The sequence below is a fragment of the Haliotis rubra genome, unplaced genomic scaffold (assembly GCF_003918875.1).
Source record: "Haliotis rubra isolate DU_JTF1 unplaced genomic scaffold, ASM391887v1 Scf1442, whole genome shotgun sequence".
In the NCBI taxonomy this organism is placed as follows: Eukaryota; Metazoa; Mollusca; class Gastropoda; order Lepetellida; family Haliotidae; genus Haliotis; species Haliotis rubra.
Window position 1 is genome coordinate 103,739 of NW_025765384.1, and position 23,884 is coordinate 127,622.

The 23,884-nt window shown below is 38.9% G+C and overlaps 1 protein-coding gene across 1 annotated transcript in view; it reads right to left on the bottom strand.

Moving 5' to 3' along the window:
• LOC124269370 overlaps positions 1-5,432 on the bottom strand; it is a 39,934-nt gene extending 34,502 nt beyond the window's left edge. Inside the window, exons 1-2 of the mRNA XM_046704387.1 lie at positions 5,357-5,432; positions 4,716-5,108 (exon numbers count right to left, since the gene is read on the bottom strand). Coding sequence (XP_046560343.1) covers positions 4,716-5,108; positions 5,357-5,420 — 457 coding nt within the window. The 5' untranslated portion in view covers positions 5,421-5,432. The remainder of the gene's footprint in view (positions 1-4,715; positions 5,109-5,356) is intronic.
• Positions 5,433-23,884: the final 18,452 nt, after the last annotated feature.

Here is a 23,884-nt window from a genome sequence, read left to right on the forward strand (position 1 = left end):
TTGATTCTGGAACTGAAGCTGTTCTAGACCAAATGAAGAAAGATAAACAAGAGGTTTGTAATCAAGTGAGTCAACTGAAGAGTGCGGTTCAACATATGCAACAAACATACATACAACTGGATCAGAAATGTGGTGAAATCAAAAAGGACATTTCAGAAACTCTAAGTGTGATTCGGAACGATTTATCTTCAATTAAAGATACACAGGCACAAATGAAACTTGACATTGATAATGTTTCTAAAAAAACAAGTCATCTGGAGAATGAAGTACAGTTCATTCATAAAACAGCCAACATACACGAGCAGCTCGAGCAGTTGAAGGACGAAGTTGATAGGCTGGAAGCGATAAGTAGGCGGGACAACTTACTCATATATGGCATACCTGAGTCACGTGACGAAGGTGGTGACGCATGTAAACAAAAAGTTGTAGACACTCTGAATACGGTAAGATCTAATGATCCAGTTGTGCTACAAGACATTACCAGAGCTCAGAGGATAGGGAAACCCGTCCCTGGAAAAGATAAACCCATGATCACTAAGTTTGTGGACAGTATGAAGAAGATCGCAGTACTGAAGGACCGGCCTGAACTTGGTAAACAGAACATTGGAGTAGCTAACGACCTGACAAAGCGACAACGTCAGACACTGAGCCAACTACGATCGGAGAACAAACGAGGGTTATACAAGAATGGAAGGCTGGTTGTGGAGGATCTAGCACCCTCTGAGAGTCCTGAAGTGACCAAGAGTCCGCCCGTCTGCTGGCGTGCACGGATGAAAGAGGATCACACGCTTCGTCTGGTACATCTACACATGACCGTGACCGTGTGCTCAGGTCAATGTCGAAGGTCAAGTCCACCTCGAGAAAATAGCAGGGAGGCCAGGGCTTAACAGACAATTACTTATCAATTCTCTCATGGAATATTGGCGGCTTATCAAACAAATTACATGATAATGACTTTATTCGCTTTATACTATCAAATGATATTGTTGCTTTTTATGAGACATGGACAACTGACACAGACTTTGGTTTGTATTTTCCAGGTTATAGATATTTTTGTTTACCAGCAACAAAGCTTGCCAATTTTGGAAGACACTCTGGAGGAATATTAGTTATGATAAAATGTTTTTATGTTAAATATATTATTGATGTGGTTTATGGCGAAAATGCTATTTTGATATCGTTTGACAAGGAAATGTTTGGATTTGACACAGATATTATTTGTGTTTTTAGTTATGTTCATCCACAAGGTTCAAGCTGGTATGCTGACAAGGATGGGAGGAATGGAGTCGAAATTTTGCTTAATTTTATACTGAAAGTGGTAGAAACACACTCTGTTTTCTCAGTCTTTGTTTTCGGGGATATGAACAGCAGGACTGGCATTTCGCCTGACTATATGAAAGATTCAATTATCCAACATGTTGAGGGTAAAGATTTTGTAAGTGAATTTTTCACAGAATTTGAGATGGTAAGATATTCATGTGACAAGACTGTGAACAGTTTTGGACAAACATTACTGAATTTGTGCGCAATACTGAATATACATATCGTAAACGGGAGGTGTGGAAGTGATTCCGGCATTGGTGATTTTACCTTCTTAGGTCATTTAGGATGTAGTATGATTGATTATATTCTTGCGACCACGGATATGTTCCCTTTAATCGCCAACTTTCACATCGTGTCACGGTCTGAATCTCAGCATCTTCCCATACAGCTAGAGGTCAATATACCCGGTAGCTCTTTGCCGAACCCGACCTCTACCCATATAGATCAGTGCAGGTACATATGGAAGGAGTCGTGTAAACTCAACTTTCTTCATCATATGGAATCCTCGGAGACTTTAGCATTACTCGAACAAGCAGCCATGTGTTCATTGACTAATGTAGCAGAAGCAGTCTCGATATTCACGGACGCCATCCTTTCAGCTGCCTCCATGTTTAGACGACCAGAAAGTCACAAAAGCAGCACTTCACCATGGTACGATAGTGAATGCCTCTCTAAAAAGCATGAATGATGTCAGTTTCTAAATGCTTTTAGAAAATCAAAAGACAAATCTTTCTTGATGAAATATAAGAAAACATGCAGTGAATACAAGTCCTTATGTCGAACAAAGAAAGAAGAATATATTCAACGTCAGAGAAATGATTTGGAGACCTCGACAACTGACTCGAAACGTTTTTGGGGTACAATAAAACGTTTATCAGGTCGTAAACCCCATAGCTATTGGAGACTGGGTGGATTATTTCTCTACCCTATACGACAGTCCAGATAATTTAGAATGTATTAATGACGATATACATGATATAGAGATCCCCCAGATTCTAGAAGAGAAATCACTGAAGGTATTCTGGATTCCCCCTTAACAAGATTGGAGATCGTTCGCAGTCTCGAGGCGCTAAAGAACAACAAATCTCCAGGACTTGATGACATATTGAGTGAATATCTTAAACATTCCTCCCATGTAATCGTTCCATACCTCGAGATAATATTCAATAGTATGTACCAAAAGGGTAAATTCCCAGAGACCTGGTCTACAGGAATATTAATTCCTTTTCATAAGAAAGGTGACGCTTCTATCCCTGACAACTACAGAGCCTCCTGAGTATCCTCAGCAAAGTCTTCACGTACATCCTGAATCAGCGATTAGTGTGCTGGGCTGATGTGTTGAGTAAAATTTCTGAGTGTCAATCAGGTTTTCGAAAAGGTTATTCAGTTTTTGACAATTGTTTTGTTCTGAATTCTATAATCGAGCGTTATCTTTCCCGCAAAGGTGGTAAATTCTATGTAGCTTTTGTTGATTTCTCGAAAGCTTTCTATTCTGTTCAAAGACATTTTCTTTGGAAGTTATTATATAAACACGGTCTAAGTCGTAAAATGGGTAAAATGTTAGAGTCTATTTATAATAGTGTAAAATCTTGTGTTCGCTCAAATAGTAGTTTATCTCGTGTATTTGATTGCCCAATGGGAGTCAGACAAGGGTGTATGCTCAGCCCCTTTTTGTTTCAGTTTTATATAAATGAATTAGTTAATGTAATTGAAAGTGAATGTCGGTTTGGTGTCCAGCTACATCCAGATGTTACTCATATTTTCCTTCTTTTATTTGCAGATGACCTTATTTTGTTTGGGAACAGCGTGAGAAGTCTGCAGTTTAAACTAAATGTTCTTAATAGGTACAGTTCAGAATGGAAATTGTCAGTCAACAGTGGTCGAAAGCGTTTGACAATATTTCTATTTAAGCCAGAAAAAAGCTGTCATTACTTCTTAGTAGTATACATTGTTTGAAACCACACTCGCCTCATCTGTACTTCAAATTATTTGATACAAAGATAACACCAATTCTCCTCTATGGGGCTGAAATTTGGGGGCTTAATAATATTGAAGTACTGGAAAAAGGACATTTATATGCCTGCAAACGTTTTCTAAACGTTAAGTTATCAACGTCCAATAATGGAGTATTAGCCGAGTATGGTAGATATCCTGTCCAACTATCTGCTGTTTTAAAACGTATTAAATATTGGTTAAATCTTATTAACATGCCTGGATGCCGTTTGCCTCGAAAATGTTACAATATGATGCGTATGTATGATGAGCAAGGCTATGAGAACTGGGTTACCAAGGTTAGAAATATCATATTTAAATTAGGTTTTGGTGATGTTTGGGTATCACACACTTACGGAGATAACAAGGTTTTTGTTAAAATGTTTACGTATTGTAATTTTAAATTAACGATTTCTTGTGAAACATACTTAACTCATATTACTGTATCCAAATATAGATCTTGTTTATCACGATTTAGGTTAAGTTCCCATAGTTTAGAAATTGAAAGAGGACGTTACTATAACATTCCCCGGGACCAAAGAACATGCAAAATGTGTAACTTAAACGTAATTGAAAATGAATATCACTTCTTACTTATCTGTCCAGCCTACATTGAATTAAGACGTAAATATCTTTTGTCGCAATTCTATGTTTTCCCCAATATACTAAAATTCAATTCATTGTTATCATCCAAAAATGAAGACATTTCCTTGAATACTGCTTAATATCTGTTTTATGCATTCGAAAAAAGGAAATCAATTTTGTCATATTAAGATTGTATATATTAGACATGCTTTCATTGTTATCATTTTATTTCATGTCTGCACCGATGAGGTGTTTTTGTACTCATAGGCCCGTGGCCTCATAGTATCAGAAATAAAGATTTGATTTGATTTGATTTGAATATGCCAAGAGTCGAGTTCTGTTGTTTTGTAACGTCATGGCAAAGCTTCGGTTTCGTCTGCTAGCAACGAGGCCACGTGATCAAGCCATCCCGAACCCAAGGGAGATAATTCCATACCAACGAGGCAAGCTACTGGCGGCTAGAAACAATGTATTTCGGCTTTTTTGATAGTAGGATCGAGTCTACAGAATAAAGTTTTTGTCGCATTTTTTCTGCTCGTTACTATACACCCTCGACCAATACAGAGAGGCAATTTACTGGTGAATAAAAACTGGATTCAACATCGAACTATCTTTATGCATGGCGCCGTCTGTTACCGTTGTTAAGTATCTCGCGGCCATGCTTCATTAGTTTGCTAATGAATTTGGAGACGTGCCATTTTAAGTTAATATATTACATATCGCACCACAAAAAGGTAAACGTTATGTGTGCTTATCAATCTAACTACAGGTTGTGATAGATATGATGTTTTTGTCATAAACTGAGGTGATATTACCTTTGACATCCTGCTCCGTCGGTTGATTTATTCCAACGTACTGAACACTCACTTTCATATCCTCGACGGGTATTTGCACGTTGTGTAGAAACGTTAAGACCCTGTTTCTCACATCAAGGAATTCAAGGATCGTGTTAAAGGCACTATCCAATGTGGCATGTTTGAAGACAAGTATTACTTTCCCTTCAGGATTATGCAAACTCGCCAACGTCACATTGGCTAATCTGTTCAAAGAACGCATTAGCTGACACAAATATTCCTGAACTTCTCGTGTATGTACGATTTTACATTTCCCATATGAAGGTGTATATGTCCACCTTGTAGCGTGAGACCACGTCGTCTGTTCCGTGTGAGGGAAATCCACTGTTAAGACGCCATCTTCATCAAAATACGCTGTAATGATGAAATATAATAGATTATTAGTACCTTTTAGAAAATACAAGGGAACTATCAAGTGCTATGATTAGATCTTTCTTGGGATTTAAAAGAACACTATTTGAATCTCCCATCTCACGTGACTCCTTTTCATTTTAAATAAAGTTATAAGTTTCTATGTAAAATGCATATTCCAGAGACTAAGCGTCTGTATAGTTCAGAACCCTGATGTGACATACATCTGCGTGTGTCAGAGGAAAGTTTACCTTTGAGTATCATTTGGGTAGATGATTCTGAGGCCCCTTGCCTCGTTGTCTCCTTTGATGACATCCTTCAACAGATAATATAATATGATTCAGTTAGATCATATCAACTGGTTCTTCACAATTTTTAAAATTATTGCACGCACGTTTACCTTGAACGCTTCCGTTAATTACAGTTTGCAGTATAGTTTGTGTGGCATTTTAATTCATTGTAATACAATGTTCCAAGTGTAATACATTTTACCTGTTGATATCCATCAGGTAGAAGTGGTGCGCTCTATATTTTGTGTAACATTTAGACAGAATAATGAAATGTACTACTACAACACTTATTTTATACAGAGAATATTCATGAAAGACCTGGTAGCTTTTCATGGGCTTGACATACATGGGAGATAACTTTTGCCTCTCCTGTACATCTCAATTTACAAGAAGACCAGCAATTGTATCAAGATCAAATCTTACCCTGGATACTCAGTCTGGGAAACTGCAATGAGGTGAATATTACCAACTCTGTCTTTATTGCTTTAATCACTGATTATGTAGTACATTTGTACTGCCACGCTATTTTACACTGCCGCTGTAATACCGTTTTTAGTGATTTGTATTAACGTGTGAAGTTTGTTTTTACTAATTTTAGAATACAGTTGTTGGTTATTTCACATTGCTTTGTTTGCTGGTTTCTCACCAAGTTCTTTTAGGACTGATTTCCGGTTAACTACTGCATTAGTGACAACTTGCACTAGTGACAGCTTACTCACCGAGTACAGTATTTCAATTTTCAACTGCCTTGTCAGTCAAATCTAAAATAACATCACCCCCACTAGTATCTTGGACATGGGTATTGTTAATGCATTTATTGTTAAGTCAGCCTCAACACTTGCCATAGAATCAATTGTAGCAAAAACGCATTAATGTCCTTGCAATTGAAGTTTCCTAAAATCTGCAGTTTATTTGAATTGGTTTCAAATGGAATGTTTCATGACAACGTAAAGACATGCACATCGGTTGTTGTTTTGTGCCCCGTCAGAAAAACCTTCTTGAAAACAATTGTACAGAAGGTGTCCAAAGACCTATTCAAGCCCTATTAATTATGCTGAAACAACCAGCCTCAAACCTGTTAGGATCGTAATTCAAAATGTTTCACAACTGTAAGCGTACTTTAGAAACGTCTTCCGAGTAGAGAGTCTGGTGTGTATGCCATTCATCCTTTCATGCATGTGTATAAACATAAGAGCTTATATATTACAATATATTGAGTGAGTGAGAGAGTTAATATTTAACGTCACATCGGCAATATTTCAGCCATATCGTGACGAGAACATATTTGCCATTGAAATGTTATATGTGTATATTAAAAAACCTGTCTTCAAAGGACAGTAAAACAACTAGAATATCACAATTACAACTAAAACTAGTGTGGAAAGTTAAAGCTAAATGAACAATATAAAAACTGGCTGTAGATCGCCAACAACTGATCACCATACTAGGAACCATACTAGTGTGTAGTGTGTGTGGGAGAGATGGTTATTATGATTGTGAAAGGACGTTTGACTGGCTAGAAAAATGTTGTCAAAAATTGGTGTCCGCCCGGGAAAGCCATATTTAAAAAATACCAATTGCGGCTTAAGCCCCATTTCAAGTACAAACCTCGGTGGCTCGAAACGCTGCGAAAGCCACAATGGGTAAGGGAATCAATACCGTTTTTTTCTAATACGCGTCATCCATTGATGACAATGGATTAAAATTATTTTAGTGACTTGTCCTTTGTTTGTCGACTTCTTTATTCTCGTTGACGTTTTTAGTTAACATATGATAACTTTGGCATTTTCTGCTTTTATTGTAGATTATATTATCTTACTTCCTATCTATAGAATCATTTCTGAGATAAAATAATATATGCTAGTGGGTCATTCTATGGAAAAGGGCAAGGGTTTTTGCTCTTAAGAAAACTGTTTGTATTTTTTAAGTCTTCATGTAAACTACTTTGGTTTGTATGACTGGTATATTGCATCAGCAGAGAAGTTTAGACAAGAATTGGTGACGTTTCAACGTTAAATCAAAATGTCATTACCGCAACGGCGGTTAAAATACAGATTTTAAACAATCTAGTCATAAATTTTGCTTGAAAAAAGCTATGAAATGGAAATAGATTTTAGGCGTCACATATGTGGCTGTTTATAATATATTTATGCAATGAATGGTCATTCTTCTAAATTTGTTTTTTTTAATTAGTTTTTAGCATGAATGTATACATAATAACTAAGGCAACAATAGCTCTTTTCTCAAACAGTTATCCGAAAAGGATAAAACATTGAATTCCTTTGATCCTCCCATAAGTTAAAATGCTTCAAAGAAATAATGTGTTGTATAATCATAAATATTTCATGAAAGGTGTTTGAGTACCTGCGTGAGGCAGCTAGTTTGCGTGATCTGGACTTTTCTCCACGAACAATTCAACTAGATTTGTTGATTTCACACAATGAATATATCATTATTTGATACCCATTGTTTACGGTAACATGGACTAGCTGCTAGCCCATAGCCGGGAGAGCCACATTCATACGACCACTCAACCATGCCCATAGCCGGGAGAGCCACATTCACACGATCACTCAAGCATGCCCATAGCCGGGAGAGCCACATTCATACGACCACTCAACCATGCCCATTGCCGGGAGAGCCACATTCACACGATCACTCAACCATGCCCATTGCCGGGAGAGCCACATTCACACGATCACTCAAGCATGCCCATTGCAGGGAGAGCCACATTCACACGATCACTCAACCATGCCCATTGCAGGGAGAGCCACATTCACACGATCACTCAACCATGCCCATTGCAGGGAGAGCCACATTCACACGATCACTCAAGCATGCCCATTTCCGGGAGAACCACATTCATACGATCACTCAACCATGCCCATTGCCGGTTGAGCCACACTATTTTCAACTCTGTTTTTGTTAAATATGGCTTTCAAGGGCTATAACCCATTGGACTCGGCCTCGGTGTCCCTTGTTATGTCCCATATGTAATACCTGAGGCATGTTCTTGGGCTGAGAGTTTATGCTAGAGAGCCAGCACTCACGGACATTAGTTGTGCTTGGGGTAGCTCTTCACCTAGAATAGTCTGCTATACAAAGGGCAGTACCAGTCACTGCCATCAATGTGTCGTGCATGTATCGCGGGATATGTGGATACCAAGATATTGATCTACACACTCGAAATATATTGTACCCACATATATTGTCATCCCACCTTATTTAGTAAATATACAACACAAAGTTAGCCCGCTCTGTTACAGACCCACAGCATACAACCAAACATAATGAGTGAGTGAGTTAATATTTATCGTTACATCGGCAATATTTCAGTCATATCGTGACGAGAACAATAAATAATTATATTATAGTTAAATAAAATAAGAAAATAAATGCCTGTTGACGAAGAACTACAACCAAACATAACTTACCTTAGATGACAGCTTACAGGTCGACCGCACACTGCCCTGTGTGCATGCAGTGGTAAACCAGACCTATAGGTTGTAAGACATGATCGACGTGTCTTACAGGCGACCGCAGTCGAGAACAGGTCTTCAGGACATCCAATGAATGTGTATGCTTTTGTTACAGCAAGATCTGTGAATAATAGAAGCATTCTTAAAGGGTAAAGGTGATATCTTTACACCCTGCGTTTCTCATGTGACAACGTGATATGGTTCTCAATAAGGATTTGAAAACCACCAAGCCTTTAGAATTGAATTTTAGAAACGCTGTGAAAAAATATGTCAATGTTGTTACAGAATGTTGTAACTGTTTTACTGTTTGTTTGTTTTTTAACCCCGCACTTAGCATTATAACTGCTGTATGTGGGCGATCTGTAAATAATCAAATCGTGACCAGACAATCCAGTGATCAATGTCATGAACAGCGACCTACGCAGTTGGGATACGATAAGATGTGTCCCCATTAGTCGCCTCGTTTCAATCAAAATACATGACTCCGTGTTTCAACACCAGTTAGTTGTCATGAATATATTACTTTCTAATTTAAGCAGTGGAATGGCAGTTACTATATTGTGAGTCGTTTAGTGTCTAGTGTAATGCGGGATCTTTTAGAACGGCTATAAATTAAAACCTGCATGAGACTATTATTTTTACTTTTTACAGATTAAGATGAGAAGCAGAGAGAGCTCAGGTGATCCAGGCACAGTCTTTCCGGAGAATATGTAGACTGCATTACCAAGAGTGTCAGAAGGGCTGTGCTCCATGCGGAGAACCCGGCCACTGTCCTGATCTGTGCCAAGAGATCAGGAGGTACCAAACCAAAGGCCCTGAGAACAATGGGGAGTCTGACGACAATGTACTTGGGATGCAAGCGAGACATTTCAAAGGCGAGGTCCGCATATGTAGCATGCTTTTCCTGATTCTTACCTGGGTGAATAGTATCATCACTGAGTTTATTGGTATTACCACTGCTTTTCTATTTTATAATGATTTTAATGGTACAGCAATACACTATGCTACTACTTTTTGTACTACCATTGTGATTCCTTTGCAGTTACCTATATTGATTTATGACCCTATCTAATTCTATAGCACACTTGTTAGTTGTATATCATGTTGTTACTGGTTGGTTCAAAACTGGGTTCTTTTGTATATGTTTTTGTTGTTGTTATCTTATTGTGTCGAGACGTAGCATACAACATAGAGAATGCAGTGATTTTTTAAAAATAGATCAAAGGACATCTAATTCCGACTATAAATCACGCAAACTACCTTGGCTATGAAACCAGCAGCTACATTCTGTGACACCTGGAGAGTCCCTAAGGCAGGCTTATATCCCAGCAGACAAAGAGATCACAGAGGACCATATAGTTCAATAAACATGGATTTATTCTGAAATGAAACAATGCATTTGTCAATATATACATGTTCACACGAACATATATCCTTCAATTTAAGGGGGTGATTTTATACATTTATACACAGCTCATTTGCCACGAATCTATGTGTGACATCAACAAGACAACAATATGCGGTTGATGCATATACGAAATCAATCACAAACTGCCCTGATACCCCCAGTGCTGCTCCATATATTTACAACATGTAGTTCGAGCAAAACGTATACAGTCATATGGAGAACGTTTTATGGACGTTTGCTTTACAACTCAATGTCGTCAATTTAGAAGCGAAAAGGTAATGGTGTGGAGTGACATTATAACTTTTGGGGAAACAAGTATCATTGTTGATGGCCTACAACATCGTTCAAGATCATGTTCTTCGTTTAGAGCGAATGATTACATACAAAACAACGTTGTAGCATGATAATGCCCGCCCTATGCTGCATCTGTTGTAACCTACTTTGTGCTGGACAGAGTAACACTGCTCGACTGCCGTGGATCAGGCAGTAACGCAAGCTCAATTGGAACAGCATTTGCCCATCACCCCATTGTGTCTTCAGTGTGTCGCCTGTGCCTCACTGTGTCTATGCCATGATGAGTACATGACACGTTTTATGGGTAACCATTTCTTTATATTCTTTATCACCACGTTTCAAAGCTAGTTCCTGCTCCTTCACCAGAATTAGAATTAACTCTGAAACTTCGTGATAAAGAATAAACAGGTTGTTATGAGTAAAATTTGTGATGTATGACTTGAATTTTGTTGATATGCTCCATAATGAAATACTGAAATATGTTTTTATGTAGCACAATCACTTTTACGTCACACAAGTGAATGATGGCTACCTTCACAGAACTGATAATAAACAAAAATATTATGTATGGTTAAACTACTGAAACATACACAAATCAATGAACTTCATAGGAAATCTTATTTCTGAAATATATTGGCAAATCGGTCATAACAAAATTATTAACACGCATGTTGTAGCAGCGTTATTGAAAAGGTTGTTTCGGCCGTGAGGAGAGGCGAGTTACACACGCACGCACGCACACGACTGCTTGTACTTGTCCTGACGAATTCAACGCCCCGGTTTAATATTGATACTCTAGCCAGACACAGTTCACTAAATCCGGGATCACCTGTCTCGTTTTGCACAGTACTGAAGCTGAAAGTTACTTTGGGTTATGACAAGGCTCGGGATCCATCAACGAACGCCTGCTTTCCGGAGGTGCCGTGTCCGTTGTTATGGCTTGCGTGATAGAGAGGACAGAACAGATACTTTCTGTAATGTGCATGAAATCATAATACGCAAGAATTATTAAAGAACAAATAAACTTTTTACATATGAAAGACATGAGGTTAGTCTTAAGCGGAACACCAAAGTCGTTCTTAAAAAACTTGTGGTTAATTAATACCGAGCGATTAAAAGTTGCCAAAATGTCGCCTGCTTCACTCTCGCCCGCCAACGAAACCACAGAGAGGTTACGTAACTCTGTCGCCAGAGCACTGCAGCGAACCGGAAGTGACGTCATGTGAGGGAGTAAGTTGTATATAAAGTGTGTAACGAGCTCGACACTTTGCTGATTTCGTGACGTAAACGAAGACATGTCGAATCGTTGCGTTGCCGTCAATTGCTCCTAGGGGTCGGGCGATGGTGTCACCATGCACTGATTTCCACCGGACCCCGTAGTTCGTGCTAAATGGGTTATGTTTGTGATTGCGAAGCAAACGTTGTGGACGCCTGAAACGATATCTTACTTGTGTTCAGATCGCTTCACGGAAGTTAAAGAATCAAAACTACTTTCTAGTTGTAGTAAATTATGTACATGGTTGATGACCAAAAAGATTTTCCATTAAATGCTTGTAACATAACGATTTCTTCGTCGGAAGCGAGGCTGTGGTTTAAGTAACAATAATATTGTAAGTAGTATTATATTGACACCCACCTCGCTTCCACGAGAGAAATTGTTATGTTATAAGCTATGTCATGCAAAATCGTATTGGCCATTAATCAAATACATATTTTACTAAGTTGTTGTAAGAGACTTGAATTAACAAAAAGGAGCTGACGGTTGAACTTACTACAACGCATCCTACATTCTTCGCAATAAGTATTTATTAGGTCATTGCTCTGTGTGTGTGTGTGTGTGTGTGTGTGTGTGCGTGTGCGCGTGTGTGTGCGCGCGCGTATGTGTGTGTGTGCGGTGTGTTGTGTGTGTGTGTGGTGGTGGTGTGTGTGTGTGTGTGTGTGTGTGTGCGTGCGTGCGTGCGTGCGTGTGTGTGTCTGTGGGGGGTTATGGCCACAAAACAGCTATCAAGCACGTGTTCATGATTTCACAAGTGTATAATTCTTGCATGGTTATTTCTGTCAAAGAACACGGAGCATGCTAGTCACAACTTCATGTTATATGCTGCAGCCACACCTCAAAAGTCTGTTCACGCACACATGTCCAAACTGACAAATTTAACGACCTGTCAAAATTTATTTAACATGTTCCACCAGATGTAAGTGCCCGTTTATGCAAATCAGTCTAAGGACTCCGAAGCCATCACAGTCAGCAAGAGTCAGGTCGGCTCCTCTGTTTATGAGGATGTCAAACACTTCCTGGTGTGCACGTGCGGATGTTACCATTGCCGGTGTCCTCTGAGACTGTCCTCTACTATTGATGTCAACAAGTTCCTTTGACAGGACAACTTCAACAATATCTCTATTTCCTCCGATACAGGCCATGTGAAGGACTGTGTTTCCGTCTTTGTCTAACTGGGACATGTCACATCCGTTATTCACAAGTAAATGAAATATATCTCTTTGTCCATTCTTTGCTGCAAGCATTACAGGTGTCATCTGGTTTTGTCCACAACTGTCAACATTAATACGACCCTCTGTCAGAAAACACTTTACTATGTCCACATGACCCACAGCACAACTTGTATGGAGGGTGTTGTTTCAAATTTCATAGACTTGAAATTTACAATCAGCTTAAGTATGCCTGTCAATCGTTGGACTGTCTGGTCCACACTCGATTATTTGAAGACTGTCCTCATATAGCTGGAATATATTGATGAGTGCGGTGCTGAACAGCAAACGCCCCCATTGTATTCCAGTTCAACAACACTCCACACAGGTCAACATTAGTGAGTCCTATATTTCATAACAGCCAATCTGCTGATACACAAAGCTTGGTTAGCGTTGATATGAACATAAGCTACTCTTTTTCGAAGATTTTATTTACATGAAAAACGTACTTTTATCATTTATAAGAAATCACACAGAAGTATGATCCATTGAACGATTCTGAAAGCACTATATAATAGTGATGATATAAGGTGCTACTTTCAACAGGTGTTCGTAACCTGTCCCATCACGATCTAATACAATGACAAGCAGTCATCTGAGCATTAAATACCTCCATTTTTTGGGTCATTGCATTAAAGGAAAACTATGACTGGTCCCATTTCGTCTTCGTTGACCTCATTGTAGATATGTTCCGACATGCGGTGCCTCCTGGATGAGTTGCCCTGTCTATTTGTCTCATTTGGATGACGGATGGCTGCCATCTGGTGGGATTCCTCTCTATAATAGATAATGATGATAACAGGTACAACACATGCAGTAAAAGGGTTCTTTCAAAGATTATAGACAATTTTTACTAATTATGTTCAAATTCAAAGATAAGTATATAATTGGTCTGGCAATTGACTCGAGTTGCACTGCAGTTGCACTGGAGCGAGTCCAAAGTGACAACGGAATAACCTATTTCGCTTAAGATTCAAAAGAATATCTGAACTCAGGTTGCACCAAACAAAACAGGTATATAGTCTGCAAAAACAGAAACTCAACGTGGTTTTCACACTTGTTTTTCACTTTAAGTATAATGTAAAATATAGAACGGACCATCATAAAGTGCTTAATTGTCATTTTCACTGATTGGGATTCGCCATGGCGCACCTAAAGAAATCGAATATTAAGGTGAAGGTGATCTGTTCTCACTATCTCAATAAACCATGAGTGTCCAGAACTGCCTGGCATTGTCGCTCCATGAAGCCAATCAGACTATGAATTGTGGCCTGCGTAATATCTACCAGTCTTCCTGCAATGCTTGTGTCAACGGTTTGTGGTTCTGTGGATGTTGGCGACGTGATCAAGAACATCCCATAAATGTTTGATGAAGTTTAGATCTGGAGACCTTCAGGGTCATAGCAGTACTTGGATATTGTGGTACGTACAGAAGACCATTGTCAGGCATTGTTGAAAAACGACATTTGCTCCTTGCATAATATTAGTGAGTGAGTTTGGTTTTAAGTCGCTTTTAGCAATATTCCAGCAATATCACGGCGGGGGACACCAGGAATTGGCGTCACGCATTGTATCCATGTGGGTAATCGAACCCGGGTCTTCGACCTGACGAGCAAACGCTTCAACCACTCGGTTACCCCACCGCCCAACATAAAAGGAAAGAAGGGGAGCCGAAGAATTTGATCTGTGTAACGTTGTGCTGCTAAATTCCCTGGACGTGTACCAATTCCCTTCTGTCGGTTTGTGAGATCGCGGCCCACATCATTACACCTTCGTCACCAAACCTGTCCACTTCCTGTATGCAGTTTGTAACAAAAAGCTCTGTAAACACGAAGTCTTCTGTCTGTACGGAGAAGTAAAAAAGTTGTGATTCGTCACTAAACAGCCGACTATCAGTCAGATTGACGCCTCAAACTGGTCGTCACGTTGATGGCTCCTCACTGTCTGGGCTGAAATCAGGCCTACACAATCCTGGATTTGATGTATCTGTAGAGGGGTCCATCACATAAATTACTAACCTTTATGAACCTGTCACGTGGTCGACCGGATCTGGATAGGTCACGTGTTGCCCCCTATGTATAATAACGGTACCATAGGCTGGTAATGGTGCTTGGCGATACTTGAAAACACCTGGCGACGGCAGGAGCCGAGCCGTTTGTGTGCAGTCGGCTGATGGCGTTTTTTCTATTCACATGCTGTACAGATACGAGGGCTGACAAATGAGACGCATCCTGCTGCACGTGTATTACATGTTGGTCTCCATGCTCTCACATCCTTGCGTTTTTGCGTGTTTTCTGCTTTTTCGTACTTTATTGCACCTGAACAAATCACTGCCTATGCATGCAGACATGCGAATTTCATAGCTGGTTTTCATTTTGTTTGAATCTCAGCCAAATATTCAGATATCTCCAAATGTTCTCTACTACACAGAGTACTAGTATATTAGGTACAGTGCCTAAGTATCTAATAAGGTAAATGAGAGGGATTCTCGTTGTCTTGGAAGAGTTTATACGCACCCTGATACAATGATTGCGAAGACAAAACGCACAAATGCGGTTGATATCCCGATTATGGTACCATCGCTGTTACTCTGTCCTGAAGCAAAAGGAATAAAACAAAGCAGTTGTCAGCACATGTATGATTCGTTATAACCCAATCCATAAACAACCTTCGTTAGTTTTGTCAGCCTTTACGATCGGTGCATAGAAATCATTTCACAAACCAGAGCTGGTAAATGTGTTGGTTCAACTACTTACGTCATGCGACAGCAATCAGAAAATAAACATGACAATAAGTTATCGATGGACCGCCAAAATCGCCTCTCAAAATACGAATGGAATGGATTTAAATCGCGCTCACGAAATACAAAAGTTGCTATCCATAAAATGTGTCTATAGTCTACATTCCTACTTCTAAATGACAGCAAAAGAATTACCTAATACACTGTTAAACTATGTATCGCATTCAAGATATATAATTCATAGTTGTGACAACGTTTTATTGAAAATCCCCTATTTTAAATGTGCATCAGTGAGTGTTTTATTCACACTTTTAAACAATTAATCTCATAAACGATATAAAATATAAATAGTTTTGATACCTTTTTTTGAATATCCCTTTATCTTTTAATAGGCTACGGACGGAAAAACGTTTCTGTGCTTCAGTTTGTCAGTCATTTGAGCAAAGTTTTATCATAACCAATCACTGGCAATACTGTCATCTGGTAACAGGAGACACCCCAAAAGGTCACTATCATTTGCCTTGATACTGACGCAACGACAGCGGAGCATTGAGTGAAGCTACTGTGGCAACCCGAAGCCTGTAGGCCCTGACATGACGACCAGGGCTCCCCGGATGAGTTAGTCACATCTTGAATATGATATTGTGTAGTAATCTGAACCCCAGGCGCTGCCTATATAAAACTAGGCATACACAAACATCCAAATTGTGTAACGTTCAATAACATGAACGTGAAGTTGCAAACTTAACATGGAGAAAATATATTCATGACAATGTATCATAAAACTAGTTTCCTTAACCTTCCAGGGAGAACACCTACATTTTCGTCAGTATATGAAGATGCATATTACCTTATCCACACAAATCTCTCTCTCCTGCTTTGGTATTAATCAACGCATTATTAAACATCAAAGTAGCAAAATAAAAGACGATCGTTAATTAAAAGTACATACATGTGTGTGCATATATGTGCATATACATTTACATATATGGGTGTGTGTGTGCGTGTGTGTGTGTGTGTCTATGTACAATGTAAAGCAGCTTTTAATTGACAACACACGAAGTAATTGCTTTGCTCTTATGTACAGTATTGAATCGTGACCAGATATGTTAAGATATGTAGTAGGTAAACCGTTACCTTCAGAACATATCCCAGTACGTCGATGACAGGCGCCCCTCGGACAGTTAGTGCAGGACTCGTTACAGAACTGTCCATGATATCCCTGGAAACATCCAGTGTCACAGGAACCGTTCTTGGGGTGACATGTCTGATTGAAACAGGTTTCAGAACAAGGCTTACAGTCATCTCCATAGTAACCAGGTAAACATCCCTCAACACAAGAAACAGTTTCATTGCAACCAATACAATTCGGGTTGCATTTGACTTCAGAGGAACAGCTAGGCCCAATCCAATCATCCACACACCCATTGATACACTCTCCGCTATGTCTGTGACATTCAGAAATACAGATGTTGGAACTGGTACTTGTCAAACTGTTATTGGTAGCAGGGTAAGCTTGGCAGTTCTTGCTGCATTTCTTGGAGCATGTGTGTCCATATAATCCAGGTGCGCACTTCTGTACACAGTCAATTGTTGAACAGTTTTCACGCGAAAATTGACAGTCTTGGCCTGAATACGGATCAAGGCACTCATCGCACCTGCCTGTTATCATGTTGCAAGACCGACATCTGTGTGAACACATCTTGCAATTTGACCCATAGTATAAGTCGGGGCACCCAGGAACACAAGATGAGTTAAGATGACAGAATTGCCCATCACATCCTTGGGGACATTTCGTACAGTTTCCTGTTGGACTTGGGCACGGGATATTGCATTGGGTGCCGTAGAAACCAGGAACACAACCTTCAGAGCATATTGGAACGCCATTTAGATCTTGACTACATTTCCTATTTTTGCAATTCTTACTGCAGCGTGATTTGCATTTGAGGTCGAAATACCCAGGGTGGCAATCTGTGAAGCAGTATTTTGATGAACGGGAACAGTTTGAACAGTGCTGCCCATCCAAACAAATGTCCGCTGTAACAAATAGGATTTTTTTTGACCGTGAATGACATGACCATCGAAATGTAGCGGTAATGCAATTTCCAAGTCCCGTACCAGGATTCCAACCAAGGACCGTCTTATCCGAAGTCGGACGCCTTGTCCACATGACCAAAGATGTTAACCTCGTTATCATTTCCACGGCAGTGACATGTACGTATACTAAGCCATCAGTTTTTTATAAATAATAAAAGTTGCATTTATCTTGTGTTATAATAACAAAGTACCCGTTGTCATTCAATACTTACCTTGTGTTGACAAAAGCGTCAGCGCTGCAGTCAGAACAACCTGAATGTCCATCGCTTTCCTGAAATGGCCATAAAACATACATTAAAGTTAATCTGTAAGTGTATTAAATTTCTTTGTTTATCCTCACCTATGTGATGTAAGTTAACAGCTGAATGAGAATAACATTAATGGGTGATTGATGGGTTTTGCTCTCATATAAAACTTACCTGTCCTCAGAAATACGCGCCAATAAACTAATAAAAACACGAGTTTCTGGCTTTGCCTGCAGCATTGATCTATGACACTAAACGAAGGTCAGAGTTCATAGAAACAGATTCAATGAGGTTTCAACTACCCAACTACACCCTCTGTGTGAATTATGAATATTCAGAAGAAAATGTTGATATCACAGACATCTCTCATAAATTATACCTCAGAGGTAGTCTCATTCCAGTGACACCTTAATTCACGGTCGCTGGGGATATGTATTCCATACAATATTTCAAAGCAGCAAACTGAGTTTTATCTGTGATATTGTGGTAGGTACATGTGTGTGTGTGTGAGTGAGTGAGTGAGTATAAATATATTTATTATTAATGTAATGCTTTTTTTCAACACAGCATGGCTGTAAATCGCAAATAAGAGCATTCGTTCACAGAGATGACTGCACCTCACATTTAACTGGGTAATTGCTCTCCGATAAATACGAAAACACGGTCATTGATTAAGTTAGGCTCCTCATGAGGCGCCTCAGCAGTGGATCGGATGTCCAGTCAATTTGGTTAATTATATTATCATCATGTCGCAAACATACTGGAAGATGGCAATGGTATCCATGAAAGTTATTTCTTTACCACTCTCGACTATTTAGGAGTTGGTGCAAATATCGGCCTTAGACAACACTGAGAGAAAACAGAGACATACACACATCATGATTTATATAACGTGATTGTGTGGAAGATGTCAATACCTTTTCCATAGAATATATGTTGAAGCTCAAAGAATACAAGAGGACATAAAACGCCTTTGAAAGGTACTAACATCTTATTTTGATATGTCGAAGTGAATCCATCAACGTGAAAAAGATTTACTAAACTTTTTTATGTAACCCAAGTATATGTACTCTACCAAAAAGAAACGCATAGGTGATATTGATGTATGAAATTCAAAATATTTTTTAAAACGAGTGCTTCCTTGTTAGAATGTCGCCACTATAATGCTGGTTTGAATACATGGAACGACTGCACAGCGCCAAAATGCATCTATGGAAGCTTTACTGCACGTTTACGTTCGAAAGATTTAACTTGCATGAAAATGTCACGGAGAACAAAAGGGTTCGAATGTGAACTTGCAGATCTGAGGAATCGTGAGAAGGGACACTGCTTATATAAGGCCGTTTTGCTTTTAGACGATCATTGGCATTTTTAATCTTAACGAAAGAATTTCATAATGCTCCGACTGCTCTAAACCGAAACATTGCCATTGGAGGCTAGGGAGTCATCTCGATGTTCACCAGAGTACCATCAGTTGTTCTACGGTCTCGAAGTGATGAGCCTCGGATTACCGTTACAGCGGAGGATAGGTACATCCGGGCACTTCATTTCCGGAATCGAACTGTACAGCAGCAGTTTAAGTAATTCATTTTCGCTTACAAGAAGCTGGACTTCGAGATAAAATTTTGGCCCTGATTAAATTACATGGACGTCGACGGATCCAGCTTAAAAATGCCAATGATCCAGTTTCGCAATAACTTTCGATTCTGGAATCTACAAAACTGGCGAAAACTGCAAAACTGTATGGTTCAGTGACAAAACTATCGAAGTCGAAAAAGAAAGTTTTGCCCAGAAATGTGTCGCCCTGAAATATGTCGCCCAGGTTGACGGATATGGTGATGGGAGTGTCATGCTGTGGGGACCCATATCCTACACGCAGTGTGTGTGTGTGTGCGTGCGTGCGTCCGTCCGTGTGTTAGTGTGTGTGTGGTGTTTGGATGGATGGAAGTGTGTGTGTGTATACATGGTAGTTTCTGTGTGTCTATGTATATGTGTGTCTATGTGCGAGTGTATGTGGGTATGTATGTATATATGTGTGCCTGCGGTTGGAGTAGAACAAACTTCTGACCATAATCATGACAACTTATTTGCTGAAAGCTGATTCAATTTTATATTCCGGCTATGTCATTATTGTGTGTTTACGAATCACTATTGGATTGTTTCCCGAACATACATTGCATTGGGCCTCATTTCTTACTCTAAATTGTCATATTTAGGAATGCTCCTTAATGGTGATGTGAGACACATCAAGTATACGGCACCCGAGGGGCAATTATTGATTTTAAGTGGTGTACATGCGTGTATGCGTGTAACCATACAGCGGATTCCGGTCATATATGAACCATCCTTACATTTGTTATTGCTGGCAATCCCATCCAAAACCTTCACATTTTCAACTCGCCGTTAGTCCAGGAGATATTGTAGATGCATGCACTACTACAGAATACCAATGGAATATCGAGCATAGGGCTCCCTACTCTTTGAACTGTCCCATTCATCATATTTACCTAGAAATACCTACCCAGCGTAGATGGTTGAAATTTGGGTCACATGTCAATCAAACCCTGACTCCATGTGTGCTCTAAACTCTTCGATGTATTACTCATAACTTGTTTAAAGTGTTAGTCCATGTTTACATCACCCGACCTATCAACATATGAGTTATTAGTGTATGAATCAACAATATCTGGGGTTAGCATCACCGTGTTTCATATTCCTTTTACGGCTACGAGTGTTACTGTGTCCTGCTATTGCGGATGTAATGTCTGGTAGTTGAATACGCCCCATGTTAAAATTCATTGATATATGCTGCACGAAGCCAATTATATTATTACGTTTTCATTTCTATTTTACCCAGTTTTCTACAAGATGAAACTTAATCACTCTTAATTCATTGCTAAAGTGTTGGGGTAAACTGTACAAGGGCTGTTGAATACATACAGCAGTGCTGGGAATGCAAGTCCATGTTGTTGTTTTTCGGAAAAACTATGATGTCCAATATCAATAGCTTTATTTCTATTCATTTCTTTCAACAAAAGCGACAAATATATTGCATAAAACTAAGAAACATCTGCTGAAAAACCCTTCATGTTAGAGATAAAACAACGAGAAGTTCATGACTTCTTGAATTCTATGTTCATGTATGGTTACATCTACTTTAGTTTGAACGTTTTTAGAAAGTAATACTTTAAGTTTACTGTTGTGACATATGCTATTTTTTTTATTATACATTCTCAGTAAAGTACCGATTCTGATACTTTTGTCAGGTTAGAGTATCACCCAGGATACGAATCCACTCACAGGCACCTAATCGCTAGCACACAAAGTCAGCTATCTAACCCACTCAGCCTCCTGAAGCCTACTGTTGATATTTTGAACAAAAGCAACAAAATAATGACATTGTTCATAATATCAATAGTAATCATTTTTATATTTTACAATTATCAGTACATTGTACAATATTCCTATATGTTTTTGCATCATATTTACGTGTTATTTCTCTTGTTCAGCACTGCACGGATATAGTAGATAAACTCTGAAGCTGGGCACATTCCTCTTTAAATGGCCATTAGGCATTGAAGGAAGACCATTTTTTGACGCCATTAACAAACAGACAATTTAAGGGTATGTGCGCAAGCGTTATTAAGGTTTGTTTATACCCATTATACTCAACTTCATTTTCATGAATATATTCGTATTTGATTACACTTTATTCTATTTGTTCATCAAAATGAGTGAATTCGTTTACAGAAACTAAGCAAAAGGCGTTAAAGGCGGAATTTTATAAGTGTAACAAGTACATGAGAACCGATCTTTTAAACACGCTTTTGACTTTTTACAATAGTCAATGGCTGCGTGCTGGTGCAAATGTTAGGCATGTATGTGTATCTGTGAAACAATCAGCTATATATAAGACATCCTGTAAATACTTATGACTTCAACAGTTTTAGTGTTACACATTGTATATTTGATATATAATTTATAACTACAACATTGAAAGGATGATGTTTATCATCAATAATTCCAACTACACAATTACTGACGATCAGAAAGAGAAGCTTAACATGGACATTCTGTTACAATATCTTAAACTTAATGAGGATAATATAATATATTCAGATAAGTAAATCTCTCTACAAAATTGCCTCTGAAATGATTTTCAAACACACACTTTAGGTTAACATTTGAAATAACAATAGAATGGAACTAATATGTGTCAGCAACGATAAGCAAAAGATCCCATGAATTGATATTAGTCGTATTAGTTGAACGAGGTGGACTTTGGTGGACCGAAGTTCAGCATCAGTTCCGTAGCATTCATTGATGATGTTGAGTCACACATAAAAGACGTATTGGTCCCGAAAATACCAATATGACAAAATAATATGTTTAAAACGATATTATTCTTAAATGTTTTCTCTCTTTATCGGTTAAATACTTCTGACACTTTAATGCCTGGTTTCTTAAATGCCAAAGTCTATTTAACATTATTTGAGCCTGTACTTTACCCTTAATAGAAATGGAAGTCTAATGTGGATACTGGTTATTCTCAGACGATGACGTTATACATATATATTCAATTTAAGTAGCAGGGGGCATGAATCTCCATTGTCAACATTTACAACCCTAACAGCAGTATTGTGGTCCAATCTTATCCACCACTTTCTCTTTAGTGTTTTATACTCACAATCTGATGTCACTCACAACGTAGGTTGCACGAACTACTCTTACAACAAAGGTACTTCATTCAGCAGATTCTCACATCTGGATAAATATTGTGTGGTCAACTATGGTGGTTTTATGTTCCTTTTACTCATTCGGGAAATATTTCTGGTTAATGCCTTTCTTAAAATGAGATGAACATTTCCTTTTCGGCAAATGATCGGTATGCGAAAGGAGATCTATGTTTCCTTATAGTTTGATGAAGCGGTACAAGTAATGACATTGTCGGGTTTAATTGTGACTTTGTCCCGGGAGGGTCTCTACAGAAGTGAAATCAACAGAGTGATGTGAAGATGTAGGAATAGTTTCCCGTTTCCGACTATAATATCTGAACCTCTCTGCACATTCCCCACACATCATGGTCAAATTCACAGTTCGCGAGGAATCACGACAAACGAGGTATAATCTGTATACAGACAGCAGTGCGGGAAAACAAGGGGAAGTTACAGGCTGATATTTTAATCACTATTTACGGTCGTTACAAACCCTTCCAGAACTGATAGGATTTTAATGACGATAATCTGATCTCACGGCAATAGTATGCAGATCACGTCAGGATCTTCACTTCAGTCCGTTGATCGCGAGGGCTCAATGGTTCCACATTGTGTTTGATTATGACACTTGCAGTTGTTAAGCTGTCAAATAGCTGTCGTAGTCAAGCAACCACAATATTTTGTTTACATCAAGTATTTATACAGCATAGAAAATAACCAACACGTTACCAGGATATTAGTGTACACATATCAGTTGACATCCTCATCACATATGCAATTTCACCTCATGACAGCCCGGGATCAAGAGCAAGAATTGATCTGGGAACCAATATAATTACAACCAGCTGTCTGTGGTTCACAATGTAGGACAATGTATATAACGGTTCAGATTACACTTCTAATACTTGCGAATTTAGAATGTTCATAATGTAGACATAGTTCATAGCAACAAGTCCTTTGACTTTATGACAACACTACGGCACATGAAAACCCCACATCAAACGTACATTGTTCTAGTGAATTG